Raw genomic sequence first — 27,913 nt, forward strand, 5'->3', positions numbered from 1 at the left:
CTGGATTTGGTTAAAAAAAAGTCTGCATTTTCAATCTGCTTTTGGACTATCATGTTACATTAGTGACTCTATGACTCTATACTGTTCTTTCCTGAGTGCTCATTAGCCCTGACTGCATTCTGCCAGCTTGCGAGATGTATTCCTGAGCTGCTGTTAACTTCTGAATCAAAGCAATTAAGGCACAATAACTAAGTTGTTGGATGTGGTTTGCTTTTTTTGTTTTTAAAGTAGAAAAGGGTCAGCACTAAAATTCACACCACAGGCCCTTCTACTTTAAATTGTTGATCCTAACTTCCAGTCCTTATGGAAACTTGAACTATGACCTTCTATTACAATGAAAAACAAGTAAAGCTGCTGCCATCCTGGAATGCTATCAAACAAATAGGACCTAGAACCTTTCCTTTGCAAGATTCCATTCCAGTGCCACTTTGTATTATTTCATTATTTCATTAAAATTGTACTTACATGCTGAGGTAGTAGCATTACCACTAGTGTTACTTGAGCTAGGCAAGAAGTGCTCACCTGTGTTACTGGCTCTTTCCCCATTAGATACAGTAAAGGCATAGGGCATGAGGTTATCTGCAGAAGGAACTCTATAGACAAGCATTGCTCTTCTGTCCAAACTGTTTGACATCATTCTTTGCTGAATTCATTCAAAATACCCTATGAATTTTTGACCACCATCAACTTAAAGGAAAAAAAACCTGTTAGGATGCTGATCAGGACATCAAAAGGTAAAAGCTAATGATCTCGGCTGAATTTGGTGCCTTACAGCTGTTTCTCATGGACGTTAATGCTATGAAACCTCGAAGTGTGCAGTTTAGGCATGTAGTCAAAATGAAATTTGCTTTTGACTGTACAAATATTTATTCAAATATTTCTCTTATGTATCCAACATTACTGACAAAAGGCACTGTGGTTCTTCACAGTAAGAGCTATGCTGAAGAAAGGCCACAGGGATTGTATTGATTCTGGCTGGTTTGTTGGTAACAGCTGCTGTTCCTTAGCAGCAAATGAAGAGGAAACTTTGGGGAGCAGAAGTTTACAAGGCTGTCATGCAGTTCTTGCATCTCTTCAGGTGAGGATGCAAGTTAACACAAGGAAGGGTATTTAAAGAGATATCTCTCCTTGGTCAAGACATCAGAACTTCTGAGCACCTCAGAACCAGTGCCTCCCCTTTAACAGTGTTATTCATATATAAAAAAAATAGCCCTGATTATCCTTCTTGATTTGCTTTTATGGATGGACAGGTTGTGGAACATGTTGCATAATCTGCGATGTATTAAAGTTCTAAGCAACGTATGCAAAGCTTTATCCAACAACCTGCAGCTGTCTTTTGGCATTTTACTCATTAGGTACCACTATGACTAGACAGGTTCATTGCTCCTGTGAAAATAGATCTTCTCCCATGCAGTGAGATGGCATGAACAGAAGAACCTCCAGAGATTGCGGATTACTCCTTGGTCAAAGGGATTCTCCAGCTCAGAGTGCCGCAGGTAGGAGATGCGGTGGTACGACATGAACTCCCAGGTGGTGGTGTTGCATGAGATCAGATAGAGATGTGAAATAAGCAGCAGCAAGACAACAATGGTGAATATGACTATCAGGAGGAAGGATATGAGGAGGAAAATGTTGTGCCGCAGCCACTCCCAGGACTGTTTAAAGTAAAGGCCTGACCTTTTAAAGAGAAATAAAGTCAACGTTAAACATGGAAAACTAGTTATATAAACCAAGCGTCATATTTAATTTGATTCATAACTGGTGAGATTCTGATCATCATGTAATGCAGGTCATTTTATATATTGTAAGTTCTTAACAGATTGCAACAGCAGTGCCTTAGGTTCTAAGAAATTTAAAAGACAATGGGTTCACCTAACAGCTGAAAAGATGCAGTCATCTTCAGCTGACTCCTCTCCTGAATAGGTCCATGGCTGAAACTCAGATGGAGTTTCCAAAAATCTCATAAATATTGTATTACAATAACTGAAGCAAAATCAGCTGCTCTTCTACTTCTGTTAATTCTATTAATTTAACCTCTAAACAAAGATAAGCAGTGAAACCTAAAATATTAGATCCTGCTCAGCTACTGATCAGCTGTGTTGTTCCTCAGCAGATCAGAAGGCTCAGAAAAGCTGATCTTTAGGATGCAAATCAGGGTGAAGACACAAAGCCGATCCAGTCACTGCTACATTCTGCACAAACCCCTTAAGGGCGATCTCCAGGAGCACCAAGACTCCTAAGTTCAGTGGTCAAAGTGCTGCTTCCAGGCCTTACCAAGCAACATGTCCTCCCCACAGCAGAACTACAAGCTGTACACTAAGGTAGACTATGAAGAGGGGGTGATTCTTCTCTCCCACGCAATTCTCAATCCAGGGGCAGTGATGGTCGTAGCGCCGAACGCAGCGTTGGCACAGCTGGCAGTGCTTGGCTCGCATTGGTTGCTGCAAAGCAAAAACAAAACAGTAGCAATAAATCCAGTCTTGTTAAACTTTCTGCTTGGTAAAAGCATTATGCAAAAACATCCACTTCCCAAAAGCACTCCATTCTGAGATAACAGAACAATATCAGCATGGCTGAGACAAATGAAGGGGATTGAGACTCCCTTAGCACAGATCCCAGTGAGTGAGATCTAAATTAAATGACTCTTCCACACTATCCATATATATTATCTACCTATATATAGGAAATTGAGCATGCAAAGGAGGAATATTAAGTAAATCAGTCTATTTAGGAAAGTGTGAGCAATGTGTTGAGGGGTGCTCCTAGTTCTTCTAGGACCTCTGCTGCTGAAGGAAGTGTGCAGGGGTGGGACGTCTTCAGGGGATTGCAGAGGGACAGATTCTCCTTTTCTGTGGAAATAAAAGAGACTTGCACAGCTCAAGTGCCAAGAGCAGATAGGATACAATATATAGCTGAGGCAAGTAGTATGACTGTGCCTCCTAGGATTTGCTCCTTGAAACGTGTGTGTGTTTTGCTACAATATCCTCTTGCAATAAGCTGATTTCTCTCGCTAGATATTCTTCAGGAATTTATGGGAGCTGGGATAATGCTGGATTTTATTACATTGATAAGGATCACTGTACAAATAGGCATTTCTAGGCTTCAGGCAAACTGTTTCAAGAGCTAATTTAATTGCTTTAATTTTTCCTTCATGCACTCTTTTACAATTCACTCTAATGTTTTGTTGTTTTTAGACCCCTAAACAAGCTCACAGCTACCAGCAGTTCTGCATATAATGCCTAACAGACTTTCTGATTCCCTATCAAGATACCTTCAAAATAACCTTTTTGGCAGTGCTGTGAGGTCTGGTTGATGTGGCAGTAAGAATGTTGAACAAAATTTTCCCATGGTGGAATATGTGAAAAGAAGATCCATGTTTATATGACTCATCAGGGACTTGTTTCAACCTTGGAAAATTAGCAGACATGCCACTGTTTATCATTACACCTGTAGCCACGCAGTCCAGTTGGATCACTCTTCTATTGAGGATGCACCTGAGGTCTGTCAACAAGTTGTGTTTGCTTCCTCAGTGGGTTTTTCAGCATCAGGATGACACTGTGCCAGAATTAACTGGTCAGCTCTGCCATGCCTCCAAACCACTAAGCAGCAATAGCTGAGTATTCTCTACTAGCACAGTGTTGATGCCTACCTTCACCATGCAGTAGCCACAACGCCGCATCTTAACACTGCTTGAAACCTGGGGTATCACCATGCATTGCTCTTCACTTTTGTCTGCCTATAAATAAATAAATGGAGCAATGAAAGATGTATTCTGTGCTGCTGTCTGAAGAATGGCAGCTATTGGCCTGCTTGGCAAGGCTGAGCTACCTGGATCCTTTTACTTGACAGTTACATAGTGCTGGTTATCTCTGTCATTAGGAAAGTTAAACAAAATAATTCCTAGCAAAGTACAGAAACTGCTACACAAATACTCTGGCATGAAATTCCATTGCAGATACTTAGGGTACGTGCAGAGACAAAGGCTACTGTAACCATCAAAAGAACACTTGTATAGAGGCGGAAATAATTGTGGACAAGATACCACACAGATCCCAAGTACAATTCAGGACATAAACAAACAAGGCTAGACTTCACTTCCAAACACAATCACGGTGTCTTCAGTATAAAGAGTGCTGTTTACTCATAACACAGCCAATGTCAACGTTAACAATGGAAGATTAAAACTGGCCATGCCTTGTATAATCTCTTGTCCCACGCAACCAGCAAAGCAGTGAACCTGGAGCAGAATACACCTCGGTTATTCAGCACCTCCACCTGCCCCGCTGCAGCAAATCCACACACAGTGCAGTAAATACAGCTGCAGGGAGTACTTTCTTCTAAGCTTGGCCTTCAAGTCCAGGTTCTCCATGCTGATACCAGTGAGCAGCGCCTCGCATAAAATACGAGATGTAAATATTCCATATTCCAAATATATTGCATTCCTCAGAGGCGAAGCTGCTTCTGAGGAAAGAGGACAGACTGATGGCACAGGGTGCTGGCTAAGGGAGACGTGGGGTAACAGAAGCACGCAGAAGCTGCAAACCCTTCCTGTTACAGAACATGAGCCAAAGCCTCGCAGCCCTCATCACCCGACGGGCTGCACATGTTTTCCTTGCGCCAAGCACAAGGGAAATCATTTCAAGTTGTTCTTATGTAGCAAAAAACCGCGCAGCCCCAGCACCTTCCACGCACACAGCGATGTACCTCTGCCTCCTCTTCAGCCCTAACGAAGCCCGGGTCCATGAGGGACACCCTGAAGTACAGCAGCACGGAGCACCCGAGCAGCGCTACGAAGATCGCGGGCTGCAGCACGGCTCCGCGCTCCGCTTCCTTCTGCAGATCTGAAAGATAATCCCATACAAAGGATCGCGGCGGCTCCCGGCACAGCCCTCGGGGCTTTTCTCACCCCGCGATCGCATCCCTCCTCCCGCCACAGCAACGCCTTCCGAGCCCCCACAGCCGCCTGACCCCCCAGCGCCACCCCGCAGCCGCGGGGCCGGGCGGGCCGTCATGCAGCACCGCCGCCCCGCAGAGCACCGACCCCCTCCTCCCCCAATTCCCGGCCGGGCGCTGCGACGGCCCCGCCTCACCCGTGCGGTGCAGGAAGAGCCCCAGCGTTAAGCCCCCGCTGAGGGCGGTGTGGGCGCTCCTCACCCACAGCCCGCCGGCTCCCATGGCGCCGCAGGCCCGGAAGGAGCAGCGCCGCGAGGCGGGGTGCCGCCGGCCCTCCCCTCCCCTCCCCTCGGCCCTCCCCTCAGCGCCGCGCCGCTCTCTCCGCTCCTTCCCGTAGCGCTCGGGCGCTGCCCGCCTCCATTCGCACCGTGCTGCCCTACGCGGCCCCTCAGCCCTATTTCCCCGTGTACCGCGGCCCTGCGGTGGAACGGGGTTGTTAGAGCCGAGGACAGGGCTGCTAAACGTACGCGGCGGTGCTGGGGGTCCGACCAGCTGTGCGTTAGGGGCTCTGTGAGACGCTGCCGGTTTATTTTATCGGGTGGTTTCAGAAACGTCCGTAGCAGAACGCACTGTTAGCGGTGCTCGTAACGTGGCGGAGCTTTGGTGGGGCTGCCAAGGTGGGATCTGATCTCAGCTCAGACGTCTGAAGCACAGGCGTTTGTGTCTGAGGGGTCCTGGGCTCTCCTAGCAGCTCTGGAAGGAAATACAGCCATCTGCAGCTCCAAATTGCACCCTGCTTTGGTCTCTGCTTGTTTAGATGTACCCTCTGCGTCTGTTCTGAGGAGATGGAGCTCACCAAAAACCTGTAGAAATCCCGAAATGAGTGGGGGTTTTTGTTTGTTTGTTTATTGCTTTTGTTACTTTCCCTCCCAGTAAACTCAGAAGAGGAATCCCACTCTTTGCGATTGTATCCTCTGCCCCTGGAAAGCAGCCCATACCTTGGTGTTGTTTGACCGTTGGATTATTTCTGTCTGTTTTAAATGTCAGAGGCCACTTGCTGATTCCAGGGAAGCACCTGGTTGCACAGGTGACACAAATTACTTATTTAAGACAGCTGCATTGGAATGTTAATAAAAACAGGAACATGGTTTAGTGGCTGTGGTGCTGATGGTTGGGCAAGATGGTCTTAGAGGTACCTTCTAACTTTTATGATTCTGTGAGAATGGCCTGAATTTGCCTTTGCAATGGTTATTCGAATCCTTTTTTTTTTCTTTTTTGTTTCTTTTTAATTATTTAGGTAGTTCAGAAACCTACAGAAATCCTCCCTCAGAAACCTCCTGGATGAGATCAGCGCTTGTCAAAACTGAGAGTTTGGAGGTGGCCCTGCTACTGTCTGCGTGCTTTAAATATCCTGAAAATCTTTCTGTTCAAAGAAAACCTTTCAGAGCAGTAGGGAGCTCAGAACAGTAACATCAGTCTCTGTCTGCAACCAGGAAAAAAAAAGGTGGGAAGTTTTTTTCCTTTCTTTGTGGAGCGGTGTGAACTTTAAAGCTTAATGAAAGCAATTTGAGTAGTAACAGCGTTACCCACTTCAAAGCAAAAACATTCTGATATTCCAGAATAATCTGTCATAAGGGATGTATTCTTTCTCTTTTTGTGATTAGAATAATTTGGTGCATGTTATGCTTTTTTTGTTCTTCATAGCTTTGAAACCTGTCTTGAATGAGAGCTTATCTCTGCCTCAAGGGTTTCAACCCAAAGAGCTGCTGGTTGAAGTTAAGCTTGGTTAGAAACCCTCTATGAGCTGTAAGTTTCTGAGCAGAGGATCTCGATTCTTATGGCATTCCAGCGAGGAATGTCGTGCTGCTGGAAGCCTAAGATACCTCTGTTCTCTGCAGTGTGGTCCATTTTCAGCTCCCTGTGCGTAGTTCTGTTTTACATAACTCTTTCTCTTGCTTCAGCCACTGAGAGTCTGACCCTTCAGAGGTTTTACAGTGACCACTGGATTAACTGGGAGTTGAACTCTTGTGAGATCAGTGTCTTAAGAAGGAAGTCTTGCTGGCCTTAAAGCAGGTTGACTGTTTTAAACTAAAAAGAGTTTTTCTTTAAGTATTCAGCTTCTGCCCACTCGCAGTGCTAAGGCTGCAGAATGCTACAGCCACAGATCCCTTACAGAGTTCAGAGGCAATCTGTACAGTCAAATATTGTTCTGATTTCTTTTTTTCCCCTCTGACATTATTTCATAACAATACTCTCTTTCTCCATGTCTCTTTTCTATTGACAAACAGTGCTGCATCCCTCAAAGTGATGAAAGCAAAAGCCACTGAACTGCACAATCAACACATGGCAGTTCCTTTCATTTTTAATGAAATATATGACAGCAAATGGACCAATAATGTACCTATGTAATCCACACTCATAGACCAAAGGAAAAAGACATTGTTAAGCACTAGGTTTAATACACAGAGAGTATCCCAATGGATACAACAGAAAAGTTAATTCATTCAGAATTGTAAGGAAGCAACAACTGTGCATGATTTTATTTTTTGTTGGTTTTTGCTTGGTTTCACCCTGTACAAACGTTCAAACCAGGCCTCTCAACACAGGCAGGTCAAGGGACGGAGTAAAAGCAGAAGCTTGCTCATTATTACTGAGATTATTTTCTGTGTGCAGAATGTGGAAATAGCTATTTGGTTAGCTTAAAAACCGTTTTTTTTTTCTTAACAAAAAGGAATTACAGAAAGAATCAGTGACAATTATCTGAAGCCAAAATAGTCTGTCAGAGTAGAAATGTTTCAGTGAAGCAGGAAATCTCCCTAATTCCTGTTCTTAAGTGCCGTTTTTTCATCCTTCCCTGACAACCATTACTCTCTTTGCTTTGTACAGATGGTTGTCGTGGAGATCAGCTGTTTCCCCTAATTTTTATTGTCTTTTTTTCCAGTGCATGCCACCCCCTCCACCTGAGCTGTGGCAGTTGTCTTCCTAAACAGTCTCAGGAAATTTTTTCTTGTGGAATAGTGCCTGCATGCAGTGCCCCTTCCTCTGCTGCCCTGATAATTCATCATCTTCTTCCAGTGATGAATAGAATAAGCTCACAGCTCTAAGGCTTTTCTTCCCCTCATCTTTTGCAGAGACCAAAGCAACTCAAACAGAAGGCTGGGTAGGATTCAGTGCTGACCAGATAATATCTGAGCTAGCAGAGAGGTGCAGGGCGATAACAGTTATGATGCAGAAGGGTCAGATTAATTATTTGCATTGTTAATAATTGCCACAGGTATGAGTGCTAAACTTTCTCAGCATGGTCTCAGTGAGAAAGTTTGGTACTGCTACATGTTAAGCATCATACGCACAGATGCCAATCTGTATAAGCAGTTCCTCCCACGGATCTTGTCAAATGGAAGCACTTGTGGAAAGCTGCCCACCAACTTGCTGTCATGTCTATTCCAGGGAAAATGGCAGACACCTGACACCCTGCGTGCTGAGGACTGCTGCATCATTGTGCTGGGCCACTGAACCATGAGGCATCTTCCAGCCAGAAAGGAAACTACTTGCACTGGAGGTAGAGGGTTTCTTTGTTCAGTAGTCTCTGCAGAGAATTACTGAGTTGGTTCATGTTCTGCCTGCCCAGCTTTTGAATATTAAGGCAAATGTAAACATAAAGACATGAATGAGAGTGTGAATGAGACAACAACTGCAAAGCATAAGGAGTCCCTCTGCCATACTTGATCAGACTGTGAGTTTCTTTCCAGCTGTATTTTCACCTTACATTTGGAAACCCTGTTACAGTTTTCTGGTCAGGATTGGTTTCTCTAATCTTGTGTGTGGAACTGAAGCCTCCTTCCTCTGCAGTATGGGGTTTGAGTGGGACAGTTCTTTTCTAAACTGTACATTTCCAGCTCAGGGAGGGTAGATTTTGGTTGGATATAAAGGAAAAAAATCTTTTACAGTGAGGGTGGTGAGGCACTGGAACAGGTTACCTAGTGCTGTGTTGTGGTGGTTGATGCTCCATCCCTGGAGACTTTCCAGGTGAGGCTGGATCAGGCCCTGGGCAACCTGATCTGATCTAGCTGCAGTGTCCCTGTGCATTGCAGGGGAGTTGGGCTAGATGGCCTTTACAGGCCCCTTCCAACTCTGAGGATTCTATAATTCTATGTAGCTAGCTGTAATAGACCAGTAATAATTTTCCCTACCCCCTATGGTTAAGTGGCAGATTCACAGAGCTAAACTTTTCTGTCAGGTTGGCCTGACTCCATTAATCTCCACATTCCTGGGAACCAGAAATCTTTTTCTGGTTCAGACTCAGGTACACAAGGATACGTGAGCAGTGAGAACAGAAGTTATCTTTGCTATGTGAAACAAAGGTTTCTTAGTTTGTGATACCACAGTGCAGCTGCAGCAGGTGTGACTTCAGTAACAGCTCAACTTACAGAGGGATTGCTTCGAATGTTTGGGGTCCTTCAGGCTTGAGGCTGATGGAACCAAGCCATCACTTGTTCATTAACCTTGAAGTAGTTTTGTCAAAATCTCAGAGTAAAGCCTACTTGGCAGATTACAGTTCAGTGCAAGGCTGAGATGTGCTCCAGCTGCCTCTCCTGCAGGGCAGCTGCATTCTGAGGATACAGGTTTCTGACACTTAGTGTATCCATGATGTTTCCCCATCTCCTCCAATCCCACCTTGCCAACATTGTCAGAATCACTAGAGTTTTTTTGTCACTTGATTCAAGATTTTAGTGGTGGAAGTTTTCACTGCGTGGACGTTAGAATGGAAGAAAATCTAGTGGTGGCACTGTCACATGAGATGACTTCAAAAGGATAGCACTAAATAGAGAATACTGTGAGCAAAGCCTGACTCCTGCAGTGCATGGAGGCTGGTCAGCAGTATATGCAGCTGCTCTTAGTTTTGCATCTAGGAGAATGATTAGCAAGCATTACACAGAAAACATCATGAAATAAACATCTCTGTCTCAAAGCTTATAGGGACAGAAATTCTTAGGGAACAGGAATAAAAGAGAAAAATACATTTCAATCAAACAACCACAAAAAAGTGTAATTTGTCAAGTTTTTCAAACTGTATGAAAACAATTCAAAAGTGACACAAAAATATATATATATAGTTTGAAAAATACTCAAAGAAAAAGTACAGATCTCACAATATCAAAACATGACATGGTTAAAAAGAGAGAAGAAAAGACATTGGATAACACCGTGTTGGCAGAAAAAAGTAAACCCCTCCAGGGCAGCTGTGTTCTGTCATTTAAAGTGTCAGTTTGTGTCCCTAGGATCTGTCCATAACATGCTCAGCAATGACAGCATTAGCTCTGAGCATCAGAAGAACCTCAGTCATAGCAGCAAGCAATGTAAATGAGGGAAGAGAGCAGCAATGGTTACTGTGCTATCCCAGAGGCCTGAAATGTCCTAACACACATGGCCACAATTTCCTCTCACTACAGATATAAAATCTTTTCAAAACCACTTTTAAGGGAAGAGCTGTGAATTATGAAAGAACTGTGACAAGTGGGGCTCTGAGCATGAACTGCACAACATGATGCTGAGTGCTTGGCTGTGAAGCAACCTTTGGCCCTTGGCTTTTTTAAGACTCTGTAGGCCTGGGGTTTTACAGGTGAAGACCAGGGGGTTGGAGATTCATGATCCTTGAGGCCCCTTCCAAATCTGGCCATTCTGTGACCAGCTTAGTGGGAACTCTCCTCTCCTCTAAACCATATAAACTGGAGTGAATCTGCTGATGGGAGTGGGACTGCACTGGTTAGTGCTAGCAGTAGGATAAGAGTAGTGCCAGAAGAGGAGGGGGAAGATGTTGGGGTGGAACAAGAGGTGCTATTTTAGGAGATGGTATTCCAAAGGGTTCCTAGAAACTCCTCAGCCTTAGAAGGAGATGTGAGCACTTCAAATGACAGCATCTGTGCTGCAGTGAGGTTACTTTACCACTGAGCATGGCTTGCACCAGTGCAGACTGAAGAAGAATAGAACAGCTTCAGTTGTTTACCAGGACTTGCACAAGTGGAACGAGCCGCTCTGGCCAGGGGTTATTATGCCATTTTCTGGCATTTGTAGCCCTTCTCTGTGAAGCAGAACAAAACTATAAAAGTGTTGAAAAACTGGTATGAAGATGTATAGCCCTTTGTGAACAAACCTTGTTCCTTTATGCACAGGCTCCCTTAGAGGGAGAAGCTCTGCATTGCCAAGGATGTGTAACTGGTTTTACTGGTCATCCCTGACCATGTGAGTCTAGGTGGGCTGGCAGATCCTACTGGACTGCCAAAGGGGACAAAACAGAATTCCTGACATTAACGAGAATGTCTTACTTCCAAATGATCCACATACATTTAGCAGTGTTTCCATTAATAGGAGTCAACCATAAAAAACCCTTAAGAGAATGAATTGACTTAAAACAGGGAAGAATGATCTTTTCTCTACTTAAAAATATTACCAAAAAGTTCAGTTCTTTTGGTCTGACTTGTTGGTAATGTGTTCCCCAACCTCTCAGAGCAAAAAAACTAACTCATTTCTGCCTGTAAACCCACTGAGTGGCCAATGCTGATTCAGGACTGGTGTTCTTGCATTATAGGACCTCACGCAATACAGCAAAAGGGAATTTTCTAAAAAGTGGGAAATAAAATGTCACACTAGTGATCACACAACTGGGTTTCCAAGCTCATGATCATTTGGGGCAATCTGTATGGTCTAAAAAAAAAAAAAAAAGGTTAAAAGATACATAATGTAGTTGTCTTTTTTGTTTTCTTTTTATACAGAAATCATACACACAGAACTTCAATCTGAGACTTCATAACGAAAAAGTCCACTAAGTTAAGGAAAGCATTTTGTTGTGCAAAAAGTCCCTCCCCCCCTCCCCTGTTCACCTTCATCTACTGAGGGTCTCACACACACACATAAAGTTTCCTTCCAACAGGCAAGTTGGTAAGAAAGAGTCCTCACTATATACAGTGAATTAGAGAGAAGCTGGATACAGTGCTGGCAAGAGGCATTAGATGATTGCCTCTATCTGGAAGTGTCCATGTTCTCCTCCTTAAAGTTACTGCAGTGCTCTATAACTTTCCTAGGGATAAAACAGGACAAGGAAAGAAGGTTTAGTTTAATGCTTATTGTGTTATGGTTGTGGGACAGTAACATAAGAACTGCTCTTTGTAGCAGGCAGTCTCTTCTGATATACATCAACCAATATTGGTATAGAAACCACTATGCTCCACACAAGCAGCTTAAGAGCTTAGAATTTCATCCTCTTGGAATTTCAAGTCATGTTAGTATACCTCCAGATCATTCATTTGTGACCCCCACGCCTCCATCATCAGATAACTTTGAATTATATCAGAAAACACATGCATACAAATGCTTTCCATACACTCCACTTTTGCCTGTCCCTGCTTTTTCTACTCTTTCCATTTACTGCTCTTGGACTGTTGCATCACCATATGTAATCTCCCTAACCTGTGATAGTCTTCTGCAGGCTTCTACCATCTCCAGCATTTAGCAGCCTTTCAGCTGTGGGGAATGCCTGCTACCTACAAGGTATGTATTCCCAGCTGATTTACACTTCTCTTTAATATTCATCCTGCAGATATGAAGTTACAGATCTCAGTTTGTTGGTGATTAGAAACTGCAGCTGTCTTAAAACTCTGAAAAAATGACTCTAAAGGAAGGTCACACAGTAAGCTGGGAAGGCTCACAAAAGTGATGCACTCTTTCCACATTTTGAAAATCCTTTGATTTAAACTATGCAGTCAGCTCTTCCACTGACAGACTGATATTCTGGACAAGGGCTTCACAGCTCAAGTATGAAGTATAGTGATGACTGGGAACTATTAGGTTAAGAGATGCAATAAGCAGCTTTCTTGCCCAACAAGCCACTTCTAGAACCTATTTGCCTGGTATTCATAAACACTGATTATCAGTGTTTATTGCAAATGTATAAACACCTCTAATCTTCTGTTTCTATCTTCCTTTTCCTGCTCTTTGCTCGTGTTTATTTCACTTCTCCTAAACAGCACAGGCCTTTCTTTGGTACCTTGATGTAGGGGAACAGGAAACTAAACTTAAGTTAAACCGAATATTTGATGACAGTGCATTAGTTTCCTACCAGGCCATTTCCTTGGTCTCTTGCCGTGCCGAGGCCATTTTAATCATGTCCTTCAGAAGTGGAATCCCACCTTCTTTGATCAGCAGTGGGCAGTACTTGTCAGCTGCAAGGAAAGAATAAGACAGGGCCTTGTTAACCTTTCCAAAAGCAGTATAAAGAGTGGCAGGAGGGGAGGGGTGCTGTTGGAGAAGTAACAAAACTTTAGTTTTTTATGGAACCAACCTGTTAAGAGTGCCTTGACTGTAAAATTAAGATACAAAATGACTGAGAAGAGCACGGCCAGAGTGATCTAAACACTGAAAGAATTTCCTATACACTACGTGCTGTTTGTTGCTTGGCTATGCTGCCTGGGCATTACTAAATTATTCAAATGAGGTTCTTGCTAACTACACAGCTAAACTGGGATGAGGTTTTCTACTAAGAAGCTTAGATCCACCATGTGAACTTGTGCAGTGCATGTGATTTTAAAACTTACGGTAGACAGAGACCAAGTTATACAGTGCCCAGGTAGCCCAGTGCTGGCTGACAGGAGAGATCCCTTGTGGAAGAAGTCGAAGGATTGGTTCAAATGACCTGCACAGAAATATTGTAAAAGTTGTTAAAAATCCAAGAACTACTTCTTTCAGCACCTTTGTCACTCAAAGCAATACATACTCTGTGTTCATAGATACCATAGCAGTAAATCCTTTAGCATGTTAAAGATTCTGGCATCAAAGAGCAAGTCTGTGTCACATGGCAACACTGGCAGGCTTACAGGCCCTACCACTTCAGCATGCTGTCCAAATAAATAGCCACAAAGAAGTCAGCTGACTTCTATTTTCTATTCTCTGTCAGTCATTTTCTCATGACAGCTGAAACAGCACCACTGATAGCTCTGTAGAAGGTCCAAAGCAAAATTATATCCATCCACTGCCAGCTGCTCACATGCAATAGCTGCTGTTTCTTATGACAACAATAACGTGTGCAGACTGTAGCAAAGGCACTGGAATGCCATTTGTTTGGGATCCCTGCCAAGCACTATGGGAAAACAGAGCACCTGATACCCTTATAGAGGGAAAGCTTCGGAGGATTCCACCACTGTATTAACCCATTAAGAGATTGCTGGACACTCTGTCTAGATATTCTCCAAAGGAGAGTGAAAGCACAGCAATGCATGTGACTTACAGAATTAAACAGTACTGAAGAGGTGCAAAGGATGGAAGCCTCAGAGAACATTATTTAGTCAGTCTCACCAGACAGTCAGATCACGGGTTTCCTGAACTATACAATTCCACCAGAAACATGCAGGATAAATTCTGCTGTGTTCCCATGTTCCTCCCATAAGAATTGCCAGGTAAGCTATCAAATTTTAGCAGCCTGTGTAATATGCTACCTTGACTCAAAGGAAGATGTGAAACTCTCACTAAAGAATACATTCCTAAGGATTTCCCCTCCACTCCAAGCACAGCCTCGATGCTCGGCTGTATCTCTTTCCTTTCATCTGTTGGTGTTTGCTTTCTGTGACAATCCTGGCTCTGGGTTAATGGGCCAAACTTCTCTGTTTCTCACCTGTAATTGATATTTCTTCTGGAGTTGATATCCCAGCTCTGGATGGCTGCCCACATCCTCTTTACAACTTCCTCTCGGTGGGGCTCACATATACCCCAAGCCTCTGGACCATCAAACATGATATGGGAGAGCACACCACAGGCGTTATAGGATACCTCAATCCCATCTGCTTTGCTCTCTAGCAGATTGCTGCCAAGAGAGAAGAAATCATTTAGAGGTGCCAGAATAACCTTATTCAGCATCTTACAAAAACCATCACATCTTTTATCTACATTCGGAGATGATTACTGAGAAAATATCTCCAGCCTGAAACAGGAGTTGTGCCCTTCAGAGATACAGCTTTTCAGTAGTGTTAACATCACAACCAAACCCTTACAATCCAACGCATTCACAAAGGTATCTTATTATTTCCTTTTAGCTTTTTTTGAATGACCAAAAACCCAATCTGATGCATCAAAAGCTGAAAAGTCTTCAGGTGATGTGGGAGCAGAGCTCCAGAGCACTCCCCCTACCCCAGCCCAGCTGTCTGTTAGCTAGGCACTCACCTGAACACACTGATGAACTGGGAGGTCATGAGCTGTGGACGGAGTTCCCTGACCTCAGCCACATTGCCCAGGAGGCCCAACATATTGCGATGCAACTCCTGTTTCTCTGGGAACTCCTAAGAAAGCAAGAGATGGGATTATACAGTAGCAGAGACATGGTGACAACAGGAATGAGAAACTATGCAGAAAGCGCATCTAGAAAGGATGAAGATTTTTGGATAGCTATCAGTATTTTTTTAGTAGATTTCCAATGGTATCTCTAGCATTCGAGATACGTGTGATATGAGAACATCAAGGCTAGGGTTTGTCATTCACTGCTGCCCTCCTTAAGGAGGTCTGTGTATAAGACAGGAAAAAGGAAGATGTGCTGAGTTTAAGTTTCTCTGTTCTTCTGGTTGGGTGGTTGGATCACAGAAAGAATGAAATGTGCAACCTTTTTCCATTTATGCAATATAGGAAGTATTGCTTATGAGTTAGCTTAGCTATTTTCATCCCTGCTGCTAATGTCAGCATTCATCTAGAGGAAACCAGCCATACTTACTTTCAAGCACTCCAAGAACAGTTTCATACCGCTGTAGTTGAGGAACATCTCACAGTTGTCAGGAGTCTCATCAGTAATATTCCAGAGGGCACTCCATGAGAACTCCATCACCTGATCGCACTACAAGGATGAAGAAACAGCTTTGCTAATGTAAGAGCCTGGTGCAAACCAAATACTTGCTTCATCTCTGACATCACCCCAGATAACTTCAGAGGTAAGAAGATCTTGTTATTTGTCTTCAACTTGTTTGCAAGTGGGTTTTTGTTTTTAATCGTTTTTGTTTCCCTGCTATGTTTGTCCCTTCAGCCCTCACCACTGTGACAGAAAATTCTGCAGCGCCAGCTGGGATTTCCCATGTTAGGTAGAGAAGCTGGGCTGGCGCTCCAGACTATCTCCACACCCAAGTCAGAGTAAAGAAAATATTATTTATACATTTTATGGGTAACACTCACCGTTTTATCAGCCAGCTTCTTCTGAATCAATTTTAGCATTGTCTGTGGGCAGAGGAAGGGGAATGGTGAGAACAGTTCAAGAATCACAGAGCTAAAACCAACAGGATTAGGTGCTGCAGAGCTGGCTACAACAAATTGTAAGTGTATGCAATTTTGACCTTTTGCAGAATATCTAACTAGTACACCTTTCTCTAAACTAGTGGGACTAGGTTATGTCCAGTGTTGCAAGTATTCGCAGAGCTAAACTATGTCGTGGTCCCTGAACTGCTGGGTTTGCAGTCAAAGTTTGGAATGTGGTGTAACTGCAACAAAGCAGTGGCCTCTGCAGTTCTTTGAAAGTGGTGAAATATGCATTGATGTAAGTTGGAAATCTGATGCAAGCTCAGGGAGGTGCAGAAGGAGATAGTCAAAAGGTTTTACCAGTTCTGGAAATTGTATGGTGTAGTGAAGATAAAACGTGTCAGGTCACACTGCTTTCATGGACAGCCTGTCCCTTAGACCATGATTTCTAGTGTTGGCAAGCCAGTAAAAGATGCCACATGGAGGGGCAGGGTTGAGGATAGATTAGTCTTGCTGGGACAGCAGCTCCCTTCTATGACACAGTAAGCTTGGTTCACTGCCTGGATGCATTTGGTGCATGGCTGCAAGGAAATGTTGGTAGCCTGGGTTATGGATAAGAAGACACCGTGGGACCATACCAACCATGACAAAACCCATCTTGCCCACAGCTTCTTTATGATCGTTGTCCACCTGGCAGACCAGAGCATTGCAGAGGTGCACGGCAATACGCTGTATGGACTCATCCTGCCGGCTCTGGTTGAGGATGTTCAGCAGCAGCTCGTTTACTCGGCGGTACTGGAACTCCAGCTCCTCAGGAATGCTGAAGTTACACAGTGTCAGGCAGCAGTTCCTCTGTACCTGGGTCATAAGGAAGCAAATGCTGCACCAGGTGGCTATAAAACATGACCTAATCACCTCATGTTCCCTTGTTGCTTGGTACTGAAACCATAGCAGTAATCTTGTTTGACTACTACTACAGTTTGCTACCCTCTTCCCTACAGCTCTGCTTTAGCTATGCTCTCACTAGGTTCTTCTTCCTCACTGTCACTCTGGTCTCGAGTGGCCACCCAATCACCCAGTACGTGTCACCTTCTAAGCCAGTTCTTCACAGTCTATAAGCTTTCTATTCAGAAGTCACCTGCTGTAGCCCAGTGTCAGCACTTCTGATGAGAGTGCATTGGCATAGTGTTTCTTTCTGTTGACTAAATACCCCCAACACCCTCACCATTTCTCAACTCATAGTCTGTGCTGGACGTCTATGCTGTGGGTTGTACATCTTTTGACCACTAACATCAGCTAAAAAGGTGCCTTGCTATCATCACTTACTTCTCCTGGTTCTGGAGAACATCACATGGATAAGGAGCACCTTGTGTGTAATCCCTACCACCTGAGTGAAGACAAAAAGCAGATCTGGGCAATAGGTTCTCTGATGCCTGCCTCAGCTCACACATTGGAGGCTTAGAAGATGCAAATCCTAACACCAGGCTAAAGATGTAATACAGGGAAGGAAAACTATGGGAGCCAAAGCAAGCTGGGCAGTCTTACTGTGACTTCCTGGTAGGATTCCATGCCATTCAGCACCACCTGGATGACCTGGCGTCGCAGCTTTATGCTCTGCTCCATGCGGTACTCGGAGTTGGTCAGGTAAAACAGTGCAGCACTGCCTGTCACCTGGATGTTTTTGTCATCCTTGTGGCACTTGAGGGCTGTGATCACCAGCTGCAAGGAAGGAATGTGAATCGTCAGTGCCACTGACTTGTTGTGGAGTCTTGGAGTGACAGTTATGGCTGTGGTGGTAAAAGCTGTTACAAGGCTACAAGGAATGCACAGCTCAGGTGCTGCAGGAACATGCTCATGAGGTGAAGGTACTTAGTTCCACTGTACTACTAGAACTTTCTCCAGAATTATGTGGTGTCTCAGGGTGAAAAAAAGGCTGGGACTGCAAAATTTCCCTTATAAGTGTGAGTTAAATGCTCACATGATGCTTACCTGGAGGGCTCGCAGCAGCTGGCTGCAACGCTCAATACGGGCAATGTCAAAAAGGAGGTTGATGGCACGAGAAGTGATTTCTGGCCGGTGTTCAGTGTAAGCCTCGATAGCATTCAGAACTTGCTCTTCATTCTTGTCTCCACTCACCTGGCATGGAGGAACAAGAGACAGGGAAGAAAGAATGAAGAAAGCAAACTGGTGTGAGAACTCTAGGTAGGTCTGAAAGGTCAGAGGGTACAACTGTCCTCTGTCCGGTTTGTAGGATTAGGGCCATGATGGGAGCAAAGAAGGCGAGTCACTTCTCAGCCCAGAAGGACATAAAATGGTATCTCTGGTAGTCACAGACACCCTGGTCTTTCAGTCAGGATGATTTGTAAGAAGCATTTGGCGTTTTCTGTTGTTGTTTTGGTTTCTTTAGCACTTGTAAAAACTGTGCGGGGTGTGGGTCTTGCCTTCTGACCACCCTCCTGCATTATCAAGCAGCTACTGAAAGGTGAGAGCTAAATTGTCACACACAAAACCCTAAGAACTCCTCTCTATTAGCAGGCAGTTCTCTGAACTTCTACCAAGTACCTACTACCAATATTCTGACACCCTCATTACCTTATAGGCTGGAATATGCGTCAGGCGGCAGAGAGATGTTTCAAAAAGGCCCAAGAATTGGAGTGGTCGTTTCAAACCCCGGAAGGGAGCAATGCTGCTCTTTGCTGGCTCAATGCTGAGGAAAGAAAGAGATGACTCCTGTTGGCACCCTGCTTCTCCAGGTGTCTCCTGCCACAGAGACAGCTGCTTGTTCTCTGTTCACTTTGTCTGTACTGCTCTGTAACTGGAGTGATAATATCTGTATTTTAGTTGTGCACTAACCAGCTTCTCCTAAACCTAAATAGGCATGATGAGTCCCAGCTGAACATGAGTGAAAGGCTAAACACACTGAGGAATTTAAAACAGCAGTAAGAATTTATGTCAGAATGCAGCTTTCCTGGACAGAATTTGTCCTGGAAACGTACTAGGTAGGGTGAAGACTTCTTAGGAATGTGGATTTCACTGATCTAAACGATTTGCAAACTTGATAGTGTATCATCTGATAAACATGCTAGTCTGCTTCTGTGATCATGCAAGAACACTTATTGTTTTGCTGCCAAGTTCCTTATTGACCAAGAGCCAATATATATGTATATAATCAACTTTGGGAAGGAGACAGTACTGTCTCGTTTGTTTCTCTTTTGTCCAGTAAGTGCTTAGGGAACAGGAGGGCAGAGTTCTTGGCTGACCTGGAAAACCACACCTCTAGGTATGTCCTACTGAGGTGCACCAAGACTTTCAAAAGTTGGTCTGTTCAGCATTCAGGTCTGAAACTCTGCCTTTAGATTTTAAGTTTCTAAAGCACTCAGTCATCCTATGAACACTGATGTCCTGACTGAGTGTATAAACTTTCTGTCTCAGAAGGGCCTAATTTCAGTCAATGTTTTATGTGTTTTATGTAGAAATGTGTAAAGGGCTCTGGATATATAAACCACTGCAAGAGACCTCTGGAAGAACTTCAGATATGTATGTAAGCTAGGTAGAACAAATTCTTTATTAGTACTTATGTATTCTTACCTGTGTCACTTACAAAAATCACAGCTGATTCCCACACTAGACTTCAGCATCAAGAACTAACAACAGTTGTATCTTGCTTTTTACTATCAGTTAGGCCCACAGAACTTGGAAGCCCAAAAGTGGGAACAGTTCTTAATTCATCTTTGACTCAACAAGCTAATCCAAGCAGACCTCAGTAATTGCTGTTTCCTTACCTTGTCTGGCCCATCTTCTCTTCCATGTTTGGGATAGTGCAGTTCTCCAGCATAGTGTGCCCTGAGATATCGAGCGAGGTGAGGTTTACCAAGTTTTCCACAAACAGGTTTAGAACCCGACGGGTTAGCTTGAATTTATAGTAACTGGACAGATGGTCTCGAGAGATATCCAAGTGTCTGCAAATGACAGAGAGCAGCTCAGAGCCTGGAAAGCATCAGCTGGGGCTTCTGTGGCTGTGCCAAGGGAAAATGACAAGCAGAGTGTGGTGGTGATTGTTATTTCCTTCCTAAGATACAGGAATGTGGTTCCGTGGGATCAGGCAGCAGGATCTGGCCTTGTCTACCAGAATATCTGGTGGAGGTCTACTTAAAATGGAGCACAATGAGTCATTTGGCTATGCCATCACAAAGGAAATTGCTCTAGGCTCTGGAACTGCCTTTCCCAAGCTCCATCAAAGCAGCCACCTGAGCATTTCTGCCTGGTGATTGAGATGCACTAGAGGATCTTTGCATTCCTGTTGCTTCATCCCACAAATTAACTGACACAAGTTTTTGTCTGCATTCCTGATCTCTTATTTTTTTTTTTCCTACCCCAGGCTATTATTCTCTTAATTATTTCATTTATCTTCAGATATTTAAATGCTTAAGCTCTGGGGAAACCCCTGGAGCTGAGGAAGTTGTGGGACAATCTCATTGGCTACAATGTGCAAGTGTCCCTTACAGGACAGGGCCTGCTTGTCTGACAAGAAAAGATCCTTTGGGAGAAACTAAACTGCCTAAGACAGAAGCCAACATCATCCCTACAAAAGTGTCTTCTACATATTATAGACCAAGTTTCACTGCAAACCACAAGCAGTTAAAGTCACTTCAATTATTCAGTGTTACCCAGGAGGTTGGCTGAGACTCTGGTCATACATCTACATGGTACCCCCTAGTGTCTGCAGGCTGCAGAGACAGTACTAAAGCCATTGCAGACTATCCTTCATGTGAATGGTAAGGCTTTTCTTTTTGGCTGAGAAAGTCCTGAATCCTTTTTCTGATACCACTGTGCAGTCTGAACAGCAACTGTCTCAATTCTGTGTCAGGAATTCATTTTGCTGTCAGTGCTGTCAGCTCAGGAGTGTCTATTTCTTTGCACTGTTTTTTTGCTTGACTGCACCATCCACATACAGCATACTTACACAGCGTGCAATCAGCAGATGCTCTGAGCTGAGAGTTTGTTCTGGTTTTACCTCAGAGCAAAGTCTGGATGTTCCTGTTTAACAGTTGTTTTGAAGGACTGAATTTCGGAATGATTACCACTATACTAGTACTTGTGTATATCTACAGCCATGTTTTTGGTCATCTCTTGGGAGTTCTGCTGGTTTTTTTTTTGTTTGGGGGAGGGGAGAAGGGAAGCTCTTTCTTTGTGTGTGCATTTACTATTTTTGCAAACAAAACCCAGTCTGGCTTTAACCATGTCAGACATGTGCATCGAGTTGGTGAGTGAGCCTGTTCACAGGAATGTTTATAAGCTGAAGCCAGCAGTGGATGGCTGTCCATGAAAAGGCATGCATCCCATTCCTAACAGACCTGCGTGGTTCCTATCAGTGGGAAAAAGACAAATAAGGAAGAAGAGATCTGCTGACCTGAGCTTGTGAAGCTGTGCAATCACTTGGATGTGCTCCTCTGAAAGGTCCATGTTGTAAAGCACTAAGGAAACCAGACTGTCCTTCCACTGTGTCAGAAATCCCACATCATTCAGCTGGATCCCAGAGAGATCAAGAGCAGCAAGGGAGGTCAAAGGCCGAAGCAACGTCTCTACATTGACCCCTTCAATCAAGCGGCCCAGATTCAGGAAGCGCAAGCGGCTAAAGCCTTCAAAAGTAAAGTCCTTGACCAAAACCTGGCGAGTGGGGTTCACCAAACAGTCATCTTCACAGCCTCCGGGGTTCTCTTCCTCATAGAAGATATTGCAGCATCCGAAGAGGCTAAGGGAAATAAGTGTGTGGCTGAAGCTCACCAAAGTTTGCAGACTCTTGGCTGTCAGCTTCTCGCAGTTAGTCAGGTAGAGCTCAACAAGATCCTGGAAGATGGGAAACTGAACAATTAGAAGAATTTCAAAGGCAGAGTGCCCACCCTGCTCCCTACGACACCTCCCAGGGACAGCTTGAGAACCTGTACCACCAAACTTGGCCAGGATCCCCACCCCATTCCCTACAGCAGCTTTAGGAGCTGAGGAAGGAAATGCTGAGGTTCTCCCAGAGAAACCTGTATGGAATCTTGGGAATGTCTGGATTTCTGGGATTCTAGCTGGTTCCCATGCAACAGTGCTGCCTTGTGAAGTGGCAGCAGGAGGCTGTCACTGCAATGCCACCTGCTTCCTGATGGCCTCCAGATCCTGGTCCTGCACGATCTGTTCCCGCAAGTGGATCCGAGCTAGCCTGGTGCTCCGCGGATCTGAGAAGAGGGTGAAGAAGCTTTCATGGGGTTCAAAGATGCTGTCCGTCTTCACCAATTCCACATACCTGTATTGAGGCAATGGGGTTAGCACAGCACAACAGAAGACAAAGGCTCAGTTACAGCTCTGGCACCCTTCCTGGCTCTGACAAGATGTTACCGAGTGCATGAGCACAGACTTCCTCCTAGAGGCTGGGCTATTAGCTCTTCCTCCACAAAACAGTCCTTAGGAAAAACTAAGGCAATGATTTGTGCAAGGTCACGTGTATTTCTGAGCAAACTGGATTCTGCCAAACACAAACTCTAGAATTTTTTTTTTCTGTGCTGTTTAAACCTATTAACTTGATTCTTCATTTTCATAAAATTAGCTGGGCAGTTTTCTGCCAGACATTGTAAGCAAGGGTTCAGCCAAGGGAAGCTGTAATAGCCAAATGATAAAGCCCTGGAAACAGGTTGCTTTGTAAAGCTATGGGAGCAGCAGCCTTAAAATGCAACATCTGTTAGCACTTTGTACTTTTATTTTTCTGGTTTGAGAGAGAGTTGTAATGCTTCAGTGGTGGGAAACAGGGAGGCTCCTTTATTGCTTACTGATGTTCTTGGAAGAGGCAGGGACTGTTTATTTCACTCAGGGTTTACATATATGGAAATGGTGACTGCTGGGATACAGTAACTCCCAGGGGACAATTCCTTCTGAAGTTAGTGCAAATCCTTATTTCCAACATGAGGCTCATCAGAAAAAAAAACAAACAAAACAGGCCTATGAATTCCTCCCATTTTTTTCCTTGTATCCTTTCCATCACTTTTTTAGAAAACTACGATTCCCCCTTCCCTAAGTTCCCAGCTCCTATCCGAACCAGACAACAGCTCCTCCACAGGCCCAGACGTACTCGTTGACGAGTTTGTCACAGATCTCGCTTGGCAAGAAGATGTCAGGATGGAGCCGCAGCGTTTCATTGTCCAGTAAGTAGCAGAGAGTTCCCTCCAAGTTGCGAAGGCAGAAATCTGTGCACAAGGTCATGAGCGACTCCGGGCTGTCGGATGCCATCTTCAGGGGAGCCGTGGGGAGGGGAAAACAGAAGGAAGCTTTTGATTCAGAAGATCCTTTCCTCAAATGAAATTCCAGGATGAATTTACAGGAACATCAGGGCAGCTATAAGTGGAGGAGAAAAAAGGATTCATTAAGAAAGGCACATTGGAAAGCATGCTGCATAGCTGTTGTACCAGCAGGATGTCAGTAGTTCCAGTTACAGCCTAACCCTTGCTGACCTCTGAAGCACCTGCAGTGGTTTGGTCCCTCTGGGAGTATGCACTAAATTCCCCCAGGGGACACCGGGGGAATGAGTTAATGTGAAACATTTTCTTGCTGTATAGTCTCATTTCCTAACACGTTTCCTCGCTGCAGAAGTTATCTGGCTGACAAAAGGCTTCTGAAGGGGAAGTGGTGGAAACCACATCGCTTGGTTTCCTTCGGAGTGGGTTGAACAAACCACCAGAGAAGGTACAGCTGGGAGGATCCTTTGCATAGCCCCAGTGGGATCTGGTGACCCCAAACCTTGTGCCTGTAATTGTTTGCTGTCATTCCAAGTGAAGCTTCATGTTCAAGCTGGATGTTTCTCTGCAGCTCCAAGCCAGAAGCTCCATGCAAGTGTTTGAACTAGACCATGAAGTGGATCAGAAGCCAGAGGGGATGCTGGACACTGTGCAGGCAGCTGGAACTCACTAAAACATTCCAAATTCAGTCAAAAAAAGTATGAGTGACCGACATGGAAAAAAGCAAGGGGCTTCTGCCCTCCTTGGCTTTTACTACTGAATAAAGGAGGATAGTGAGGCAGGCAGTTAGGGGAATCTACTCCTGTCTGTTTCCTTATTTCAAAAATCTCATTGCCCTGGATTTCAGGCTTGCTCACTAGCACCGAAGCAGAACTAGCTGAGTGCACTGAGGGTGTTTAGGAGAAATGACTAAAGACCTTTTCACTTTTACAGGGCCAAATCATATTAGAAGCAACCTTAATCTGAACCCTTTAATGTGTTTCCATGAGCACACACAAATTGCACTGAAATGTTTATTTGTGAGGTGAAATCTGTGTCTTTTCAGTAGGTAAGTTCCTGCTGCAGCGAGGACATCAGAGCTATGGAGTCAGTTATTCTTCTGTGCAGCACAGCTGGGGAAACTATTGCAAAATGTCTGTTATTGTCTTGCAGCTGCAAAGATCAGGGTATTTGTCTTTAGAAAGCCAGAGATGCTCTCCTTTCTTTCCTGCAATCTCAGCATTTAACTCAGTTTCCTCACCTCAAACACTAACCCCAAAGGCACTCCTGGTGACTCAGGCACCCTCCCTCCCCTTCCAGATCTTCTGTTCAGCCACTGTCTGGGTCATGCCACCAGGATGAAGGATCCATCAAAGCTGTGGATGAGGTAACCTTTCAGATTCAGGCACCACATGGTCTCTGTGGGAAACAGGACACAGTTGTGACTGAGCCTGCCTGGCAGCCCATGCTCCCAGCCTTCTGGTGCCTCCTTATGCTGCACAAGTTGCAAATCGAAGCTCTTTTCTTCCTTTCGTGTCTCATTAATTCTTTATTTAAGAGCATGCTTTAGTGCCAGAGACAAAGACTTGACCAAGGAATAAACCCGAGACAGAAAGGAGCCTCTCAAGAAGCAAATGGGATGAGCAGAGCTACTTCTTGCACAGCAATGCGAGGAACTGCAGTGCTGCATCATTCCTGGGGTACAACCAACCCCAGGCTGTGTCTCCCTGAGCCAAATCTTGCTCCAGTGTAAGCGGACAAACCTGGGACAGAACCTGGTTTCACTTGAATCGGATCAGTAATTTCTCCTTCCTATAACATCTCTGGGAACTGTACCTGTAAATAACTGTAAGGATCATGTTTAAATCCCAAACTCCTGACCTGCTGTGTTCTGACCTAGAACTTTCACAGCCTTTTCAGTGTGATCTCAGGCAGGTCCTCTGGTTTTGGCTCAAGAAGGAAAAGGTCTCCAAGAAACAGCAGAGGAGGAAATAAGTAAAAACTCAGCAATCACAAAAATGTACTTAATGTGGTGATCTTAAAAAGTCTTAAAGGTAACCTCCCTGCATTGCTGAGCCTTGATCTAGGGGGCTAACAACACTACTATGACTTCTTAGAGGTGCTGTGGTAACGTGGGGACTTTTGAGATGCATATGGTACAAATAATGAAAATGTGTAAACTTCATTCTAAAAGAGAAAGAAACCCATAATCAACAGCTCCCTCCTCTACAGTTGGTGGGAGAGAAAATCCAAGGAATAAATGGGCAACTGGGAGCAGAGCACTGCCTTGCTAGCAGTGAGATCCTGCCTAAGAGGATGCATGTGGGAGGAAGCTTGTCCTGCACTCTGCATGGCTTCTGCTTCAGAGATGCAACAGCTTCACCTCCAGAACGTATTTTGCCTGAAGCCTGCTTGAGAGAATCCTTCCAGAAAGGCCAGATCAACAGGAAGATCTGAGCCAGGAGGGAAACACGTTCTGCTATCCCTACCAGTCCACCCATGCCATCAGACAGCAGGACTGGAGCCAGCCTCCTACCACTTTTTACTGCTTCTGGACAAAGAACTAAACCAAATTCTAAATTCTCAGTAACTATTATTATGTGCTGCTGACAGGGCCCGTGCTTGGGACTTGTCCAAGCAGCTCAGAGCTCCAGAGGACAAAGGCTGACGTCCTGCTGCTCTACCAACCTCCCCTGCAAGCAGCACGATGCAGCTGGTTGATCCCAGCCCTGGAGAAATCAGCTACGCTTCAACTTCTGAGCTCCCAGCACTCTACCAACAAAATCCCAAATCGGAATGTAGTCCACAGAGAAAAACATTCATCCTCGTGATTTACTGTGCACATCTGAGAAGCACCCGAGCTGCTGCTGTGACTGTGGTCCTTTTGTACAGGTTGTTCCCTGCCTCTTCTAACCGGCCTCGAGATACGATGTGGGCAGGGAAGTAATGAAGCCAACAGCTGCACTGATCAATATCGTCCCTAGCTATAAGCTCAATGTGCTTTGTTGATAAAAATAAACTAGATAGAGATGCTGACAAATCATTAGCATTTGCCTAATCACTATCCTCGGGCAGCTTTCTGCAGGCAATACATCAGCAAGCTGCCTGCCTTGCAGCCTGTCACCAGTGCTTCCCAGTGATGGCAATAAGCTGCCTACTGCACGTGTGTTTCTGAAGGGCCAAAAGATGCAAAAAAAGTTCAAGTGCGGGAATCAAAAAGTTAGAAATGCAGCTGCATCTTCTTTCCAGTTTATTTTCCTGTGTGGTTTTGCTTTCATTTTAGCACACAAAGGAACGGAGCGCCTCGAAGCAGGCATACAAAACCCCACGTACCCACCTGCAGCCCTTGCTGTGGAGTAACAGCACCCTCCCAGCACCCAAAGGAAACTGCAGCGCCGAGACACGCAGCTTCACTCCCCCATCAGCAGCCTCGCAGATCCAGGCAACTTCTTTGGCAAATGCTGCTTCTTTGCAGGCTACGTTTGCAGCTTTAGGGCATTTCTGGCAGCGCTGGCACACGAGGGTTGGCGCTGCTCTGGGGCTGCCCGTGCCAATCTCTACCTTGAACTTCAGACCATCTTCTCTCTCGGTCTCTCTCCAAGCCTGACTCACCGTGGCTTCGTGCCAGCGGCACAACGCTCACATCGCCACAAAAGCGATTGGCAAAGCTTCCAGCGCCAGCGATTGGTCCGAGGAGAGGACAAACAACGCGTGTGGATGTGACCCGACCGCAAGGAACGGCTTTAAAAGAACCAATTTAACGCAAACGCAGAATGTGGCACGGGGCACGTCCTGCAGGAAAACCGCACTGTCACTTCAGCTGGCGCTTCACACCGCGAACCGCCGCGCTTCGGTTCATTAATGGCTCATCGCAAGCGGTGCGGGAAACGTCACCGCTGCCTTCCAGCACGGAAACCGAACACGCAGCGGAGCCGTTGCAGCTGCAGAGCGAACGCTCCCCGTCCGCATCCGATCCCCCCGGGCTGCAGAGGAGGCGTGCGGCCCCACGGCCCCCGGCCGGCCGCGGTCCCGAGCGCAGCCCCGCGGGGCCCGACCGCCCCCGGGGCGCCCAGAGGTCACGGCGCCGTCCCCGCGGTCCCGCCGGGGCTCGGGCCGGCAGCGGCGGTTCCTCGGAGGGGCGGCACCGCCCCCAGCCGCCCGGAGCCCGGCCGAGGGAGCGGACCGGCGGCACTCACCTGGGCCCAGGCCCCGCCCGGCGCGGCGGATGGGGCCGGCGGTGGTCCCGGGCTCTCCCCGGCTCCGCGTCCTCCTCGGGCCCCGCTCCCCCCGCTTCGGCCTCCGCTGTCAACAAACCCCTCCGTCACTTCCGCCAGCCGGGGCCGCCCGCACCGGATGCGCGCCGCGTTCCCCCTAGGAAACACCGACCGGGCCGGAACGCTCCGACCGCCCCGCGGCACCGGGGAGCTCCGGGAGCGGCGGCGGCGGCTCCGGGCCGCGGTCCTCCCTGCGGGCCGGGCACCGGGACGCCACGAGGTGCGGCGGCGCTGACG

At 45.6% G+C, this 27,913-nt stretch overlaps 2 protein-coding genes across 3 annotated transcripts; both read right to left on the reverse strand.

Moving 5' to 3' along the window:
- Positions 1-843: 843 nt before the first annotated feature.
- On the reverse strand, positions 844-5,353 carry ZDHHC12 (zDHHC palmitoyltransferase 12). Its single transcript, XM_031601673.2, has 5 exons — positions 5,091-5,353; positions 4,705-4,841; positions 3,650-3,736; positions 2,275-2,441; positions 844-1,677 (listed from the first exon to the last, which is right to left on the reverse strand). Exons 1-5 carry the CDS (start codon positions 5,173-5,175, stop codon positions 1,368-1,370), a joined length of 786 nt encoding a protein of 261 aa, XP_031457533.1. The 5' UTR covers positions 5,176-5,353; the 3' UTR covers positions 844-1,367.
- A 6,243-nt stretch (positions 5,354-11,596) lies between these two features.
- On the reverse strand, positions 11,597-27,910 carry ZER1 (zyg-11 related cell cycle regulator). Of its 2 annotated transcripts, XM_090121394.1 has the most exons (17): positions 27,599-27,910; positions 24,664-24,821; positions 23,261-23,523; positions 22,291-22,441; positions 21,563-21,999; positions 19,935-20,111; positions 18,745-18,859; positions 18,142-18,288; positions 17,698-17,871; positions 16,795-17,010; positions 16,093-16,134; positions 15,641-15,760; positions 15,100-15,215; positions 14,555-14,743; positions 13,482-13,579; positions 13,007-13,109; positions 11,597-11,968 (listed from the first exon to the last, which is right to left on the reverse strand). In XM_090121394.1, the coding sequence occupies exons 3-17, from the start codon at positions 23,416-23,418 to the stop codon at positions 11,911-11,913; spliced, it is 2,301 nt and encodes a 766-aa protein (XP_089977520.1). In that variant the 5' UTR covers positions 23,419-23,523; positions 24,664-24,821; positions 27,599-27,910; the 3' UTR covers positions 11,597-11,910. The 2 variants fall into 2 exon arrangements, with proteins under 2 accessions (XP_089977520.1, XP_031457525.1); XM_031601665.2 differs by lacking the exon at positions 24,664-24,821.
- Between the last annotated feature and the right edge of the window lie 3 nt (positions 27,911-27,913).

The sequence above is a fragment of the Phasianus colchicus genome, chromosome 19 (genome assembly GCF_987193195.1).
Source record: "Phasianus colchicus chromosome 19, bPhaCol1.hap1.1, whole genome shotgun sequence".
Lineage (NCBI taxonomy): Eukaryota > Metazoa > Chordata > Aves > Galliformes > Phasianidae > Phasianus > Phasianus colchicus.

Coding starts and splice junctions, on each gene's coding strand:
- ZDHHC12 (XM_031601673.2), bottom strand. CDS start 5,175: ATGGGAGCCGGCGGGCTGTGGGTGAGGAGCGCCCACACCGCCCTCAGC. Junction 2,442..3,649: donor GTGGCTACTGCATGGTGAAG/GTAGGCATCAAC, acceptor TTTGCTTTGCAG/CAACCAATGCGAGCCAAGCA. Junction 1,678..2,274: donor TGGGGAGGACATGTTGCTTG/GTAAGGCCTGGA, acceptor TCTCTTTAAAAG/GTCAGGCCTTTACTTTAAAC.
- ZER1 (XM_031601665.2), bottom strand. CDS start 23,418: ATGGCATCCGACAGCCCGGAGTCGCTCATGACCTTGTGCACAGATTTC. Junction 16,135..16,794: donor GCAAGATGGGTTTTGTCATG/GTTGGTATGGTC, acceptor CTCTGCCCACAG/ACAATGCTAAAATTGATTCA. Junction 14,744..15,099: donor CAGTTCATCAGTGTGTTCAG/GTGAGTGCCTAG, acceptor CTCTCTTGGCAG/CAATCTGCTAGAGAGCAAAG.